This window comes from Myxocyprinus asiaticus, chromosome 33, assembly GCF_019703515.2.
Source record: "Myxocyprinus asiaticus isolate MX2 ecotype Aquarium Trade chromosome 33, UBuf_Myxa_2, whole genome shotgun sequence".
Lineage (NCBI taxonomy): Eukaryota > Metazoa > Chordata > Actinopteri > Cypriniformes > Catostomidae > Myxocyprinus > Myxocyprinus asiaticus.
The window spans coordinates 16565688-16572001 of record NC_059376.1 but is presented as its reverse complement, the minus strand read 5'-3'; the positions used below and the strand labels follow the sequence as shown (position 1 = coordinate 16572001).

Sequence of the window (6314 nt, the reverse complement as noted above, 5' to 3'; positions counted from 1 at the left end):
GTCCCGCTGTCCTCAGTCCAATCAGTGAGTCTCAGCAGAGATGGCAGTTTGTCAGTATTTGTCTTCAGCTCCTCCTATTATGTGATATGCACTGTGAAGGATTTATTAATATGCTTTGTCACCCAGCAGTCCCTTACTCTCATGAAACCAGAATTAATTGTCGAGTAAATAGATACAGAGTGTCTGTGTGCAGGGAGGTGTATCTGGTGTGTGCGTTTGAGTGTGAGTACTGACAGAGAAAGTTAAAGACCCCATGCATTTGCTTGACAAGCACATTTTTATTTATTTTTTTATTTTTTTGACTTTTTCTCAATTGAAACAGGAAGTTTAGGCGGGACATATCAAAGACTCATTCTTTTTTTTAAATAACCAGTATGTTTAGATTTCATCACAGTCACTTTGCTGATCTGTTGCAGGGGAAGGTACATTCTCATTCTAGAGAGCAATTTACTGGGCAATAATCTGTGAAGTGCAGCATGAGTCATCAAGATTTTTGGTCCATTTTCCTAGAAGAGAAAGACTGTACATTTTCAATAAAAAAGTTAATTTTGAGCAAGTTTAGGAGTACATTATATGCAGTAGATCAGTGTTTCTCAACTGGTGGGTCGCGACCCAAAAGTGGGTCGCAGGAATATTCGGATTTGGTCAAAGATATTAGGGAAAGCACAATGCCATGGTCCTCCCTCTTTTGAAAATGTTTAATTATAACTAAGCACAATTAAAAATGTTATGTTGAGCTTGCGTTTGGCACTTTATACATGCTAAATATGCTTCTAATCTGCAACGTGATATTTTCGTGGTGCGATTGAAGCCTGGATTTCATGCGAGTGTGCATTGTGAGCCATCACAGAACCACTTGCACCAATGATCTGCTCTGTTCTAATCGACTGTATCTATGGAGCATGCACATCAACCGGGATTCCCATGATATCGCGGTGCAGACCACAAAACAAGGGAGGATTTTCTAGTTTAAAGCGCTATGTAGGATGTCAAACCCCTTAAACAGCTCAACAGCCCCAACAAGCTAAACAGCACTGAGGAAAAAAGAAAAACTGTGCTTATGCTGCGTTCCATTCAACTCAGATGTGAGATACTCCTACTTGATATCTCCGATCTCCGATGATAAAGGCATTCCATTGCCAGATGATTGGAAGATGTTGTGTAATGAAACAAATCTGTAATGCTCCCATTAGCTTAGCAGGGGTTCGACCAGGTCCGACTGTCACCAGAGACGTCTCCTATCAACCCAACTGATAAACAATGCTGCAATGCTAGCATTTGTGGTACAGGTGTACGATTATGAAAAGATAGTATAATTTACCATGTTTTAATTTATTCTGGTCGGACGGAATTTCTGTGCCACCACAGACTGATCACTGATCATGGTCCCCCCCGTGAAAAAATCCTGGCACCGCTCCTGGTGCCAACATGTTTGTGTGAGGTCACGCACCTGCATCTCGTTGAAATCGGAGTTGAAAATTTCCACACGAGTTGTCAAGTTAGATTTCCGACTTCAAGAGGCGTTCCATTGTACTTTTCCTAGTAGGAAGCTGGAAAATCTGACTTCCAGATTTGAATGGAATGCAGCATTACTCATCCTTACTGAAATTTATCATGACTTTACAGTAGAAACAGTAACTAACTGTACTACAGTACCTTGCAAAGGTTTTAGGCACTTGTGAAAAATGTTGCATAGTGAGGATGTCCAAAAATAATGACATAAATAGTTTTCATTTATCTCTTAATGTCGTACAAAGTCCAGTAAACATAAAAAAAGCTAAATCAATATTTGGTGTGACCACATTTGCCTTTAAAACAGCACCAATTCTCCTACGTACATCTGGACACAGTTTTTCTTGGTTGTTGGCAGATAGGATGTTTCAAGCTTCTTGGAGAATTCACCACAGTTCTTCTATCTATTTAGGCCGCCTCAATTGCTTCTGTCTCTTCATGTAATCCCAGACTGACCTGATGTTCAGTGGGGGGCTTTGTGGGGGCAATGCTATCTGTTGCAGGGTTCCCTGTTCTTCTATTCTAATCTTTTCTATTTGCAAAAGTAATGTTTGGGAGTCTAAAATGTATTTTTCCTATTGACACACTAAAGCTGAAGATATAAATAACCATCTTAAGACAAATGTTTTTGTGAAACATCTTATGTTCCTAAGACTTTTGCACAGTACTGTATATATATATATTTTATTGGAACATAAAATGAGTACAGAAAGTTCGAATATGTATGTATTTAACTGATATTTTGACAAAAAAATCTATAGTTTCATAATCAATAAGCTACTGAGTAGAACCTGTTAGACCTCATTTTTATTACAACTGAGGTAGTTGTAGTTAAAGTTTCTAAATGTGTTTAGGCTACTTATGTCATTACAAATACTATATATATACAGTATATATATATATATATATATATATATATATATATATATATATATGCTTATACGGCATTGCACTGTAAATATAAGGGCAAGTACATAAAGGACTTTAAAGTCTAGGCCTCCAAGATTTATGACATCAGCAAAAAATAATAATAACAATGTCACTTGATGCATGCCCTTATACTTGAAAACTAAGAACAAAACCATGCAAGATAAAAGAAAATCCCACCCAGGCTACATTAAATACAGTTTACATTTTTTACTTGGGTCGCCACTTGATGTCCAAGGTAAAATCTGGGTTCTGAAGCAAAGCCAGCTGAGAACAACTGATGAACTCTTTAACTACGTATCCACTGGAATTTTAGAGAATTGATTTGAAAGTACTATTACAGGTGGCATGGCATGACATGACAAACAGGCTGCGATGCATTTTGTGATGTAGGCCTACAAATTCCATGTTGATGAATCATTCGGCTAATAGCCTACTGTATCTACCTGGGTTAGAGGTAACAGCACATGAATTCATGTTTGAAGCAACACTGTAAACACTGGAGTTTTTCCCACCTATTTTTACAAATTACGAAACCAGTGCTACAATTTACTTAGGTTGTGACACTAGCAGTAGCTACAGAGCCACCATGTATAACCCCTACATGAGGTGAATTCACCAATTATTGAATAAACTGTATGAAAATCAGTTGTTTTGATAATGTCCTGCACATCTTTCTTGGCATATGGGGCACATACGAATCACTGCTGGCCAATGGCATGACAGTATTCTCTAATGATCCACGCGTGGTGCTGTGGAGAGCCTTCACCATCATCCATCCACTGAATAACAACTAGAGCTTCAGGCGGACGTGTCCTACTGAGATCAAACACAAATACAACACCGTGAGAGTTGGGCTTATAAAGAAAACGGGGTTTTTTTATTGGGTCAGGCTAGAGCAAATGTTATATTTTTGTGTCACACTTAAAACTGGAAAAGGGCATTGAATATAAGCGCGCGCAACGTTCAGGTAAAACGAGTACGTGGTACTCAAGTTAGGACAGATGTGGCGACTGCTAGACGTTATTGTCCTGGCTGTCATGGTTACGCCGTGAGGGGTAAGACGAACGTATTTAGAGTGTAACATTGTGATTTTATTGTCATTTAAACTATGGGCTCCAGGCTTAGCCGTCAAAACAGTCTCGACAACGAGACTTTTTCTCGGAGGCGACGGAAGCATCTAGACAGCACGGGAGAGAGCGAGCGCAGCGCGAGCCGCGGCAGCGGAGACTTCTTGTTTACATCGCTGATGCTCAAGTCGGAGAAGCTGCCGGGGATGCTGAGGAGAGCCAACCACAGCCCTTACGTCAGACGGGTCGCCTTGATCCGAGAGTTGCAGAAGCTTCTTCGGGAGATGAAGATAGAAGAGGCGACGGACGTGCTCAAACTGTTGAGGAAGGTGAGGGCAAATGTCCTGCAGTGCTTAATAAACGTGCATCCTATTAATTGACACATGAGCAACTATAAAACATGCATGAGATTAGTCTCTCTTTGTTTCAGTCTTATTGCATGTTTTACTGCAGCTTATGAAGCCCCTGATTAAGTTTCATCACTGATAGGGTACAAACGTTGCACAGATAGCCCACATTAGTAGCCTGAATACACAAACACAATAAGATATGTCATTAAGAAATACTTAGTACTAATCTTTGCAAATGAACTAAATGAATAGATATATGAGGTATCCGGAAAGGTGAAGTGTTGCTTGGTCTGCTGCACAAGTCACACTGTTCAGCATTTCAACAGTGCAGCTTGCTTTATAGCGCTGCAGTGGGTCATTTTTTGAAGGAAATCATTTCTGATTTCTCATTTGTTGCTCATATTATTTATTGTCCACACTAAAACTTAAATATAGTGTCTTTTGGATGTTTCCACATGGAACATTGATTCTGTCAGAGTGACCCATAATCTCAAACACATTACTGAGTGTCAGTGCAGAGTAGTACAGAGAGAACTGACCATTGATGACAGAGGAAGAACCGGAGATCAGGAGATCAGGCACAAAAGTGTGTGTGTGTGTGTGTGTGTGTGTGTGTGTGTGTGTGTGTGTGTGTGTGTGTGTGTGTGTGTGTGTGTGTGTGTGTGTGTGTGTGTTACAAATGTCCTAACAGGGGGCCCGGGTAGCTTAGCGAGTATTGACGCAGACTACCACACCTGGAGTCGTGAGTTCAAATCCAGGGTGTGCTGAGTGACTCCAGTCAGGTCTCCTAAGCATTGGCCCAGTTGCTAGGGAGGGTAGAGTCACATGGGGTAACCTCCTCGTGGTCGGTATAATGTGTGGTTCTCGCTCTTGGTGGGGCATGTGGTGAGTGGTGCATGGATGCCACGTGGATGCCGCGGAGAATGGCGTGGGCCTCCACACGCGTTACGTCTCCGCGGTAATGCGCTCAACAAGCCACGTGATAAGATGCTAAGATGATAAGTTGACGGTCACAGACGCAGAGGCAACTGAGATTCGTCATCCGCCACCCGGATTGAGGCGAGTCACTACGCCACCATGAGGACTTAGAGCGCATTGGGAATTGGGCATTCCAAATTGGAGAGAAAAGGAGAGAAAAAAACCCCAAAACAAAAACAAAAAACAAATGTCCTAACAACAAACACTATCAGCCAACGGTACCCACAAGAAAATTAAAACACTATATAATTGTTAATAAAAAATAATGCATGATAAATAAATAATGAAAATGCAAATGCAAAAACATTTGTGAGAGGGTTACATTTAAGGGTAAGATAGGGTTAGGTGATAGAAAATATCATTAGCTTAGTGAAAAATAATAGAAGGGTTGTCACGATACCAAAATTTCAGTAGTCGGTACCGATATCAGTTAAGTAACACGGTTCTCGATACCAGTTTCGATATCACACCAAAAATATACTAATATGGTAATGTGCTATTGATGACACACATTTAGTGTATTTAAAAAGTTGAATTTAAATGTAAATAATAAATTAAAACAAATGCATGCTTACTTCATGTGTTTCTTAATTAAGTATGCATTGCTTAAATGTTTTTTAAGTAGGGCCATTGTATTTTTATTTTTATTTTATTTTTTCAGAATTCATTGTTTTAAAGCTTAATTTCATTATCAAAATGGTGTCTAATCAAATTCATAATCAACAAAATTCATAAAACCTTTAACAAATGAAAATATGACAATCACTTTTCAACTTACATTTGAATTTTTGAAATTGTATTCAGTACAGTGACACTCTTGCTTGTGATAGGCTATATTGTTTAATTTTTTCATTATTATTATTATTACTTAAGTGAATATTACATTTTACCATACATTCATAATATATTTCTGTTGCAATTTCTTCAATTGCAGGCGTCTAGCATTTATTTTGAATCAAGCTTTTATTTTGACGTGTGTTTTTGACGGAAGCTTCACACCAAATTTGAATAAAGAGTTTGCTACATGGCCCTGTGTGACCATTAAAGCAGAAATGCTGTTTACATGTGCTACGTGCTTCATAGTGAATGAGTGCTCTGCTCTGTTATCTCATACTTTCATGTTATCTCATAGTTTCCACTGCTTCACACATTTATTTTAAAGCACACAGCTCATGCAGAATAAGATTGCGGCAATTTGCGGTTTAATAATTTTAATTTGATTTATAGTGTATTAATTTTTCCCCAAATATATCAAATTCTTGTGTGAGCATTTGGATGCAGTCGTGTCAGTCAGACAGTGTGCGGGCATCAAATTGAGTCAGTACTACAGGTACTGCAGAAACTCTACTGTAGGCTGCTGTATTACCATGTTGGGCTGCATGTTTTTAAAGGTATAGTCAACCAAAAATAAAAAGTGTCTTCATCATTTACCCACCCTCATGTCATTCCAGCCATGTATTTTTATTTTCTTTCTTCC

At 39.0% G+C, this 6314-nt stretch overlaps 1 protein-coding gene across 2 annotated transcripts in view; it reads left to right on the top strand.

Annotated features, from left to right (window-relative positions):
* The first annotated feature begins 3258 nt into the window (after positions 1-3258).
* The window catches only part of LOC127424626 (leucine-rich repeat-containing protein 75B-like), a 42015-nt gene continuing 38959 nt past the window's right edge, over positions 3259-6314 (top strand). For both annotated transcript variants that reach the window (XM_051669981.1, XM_051669980.1), the window contains exon 1: positions 3259-3838. In XM_051669981.1, coding sequence (XP_051525941.1) covers positions 3551-3838 — 288 coding nt within the window. In that variant the 5' untranslated portion in view covers positions 3259-3550. The remainder of the gene's footprint in view (positions 3839-6314) is intronic.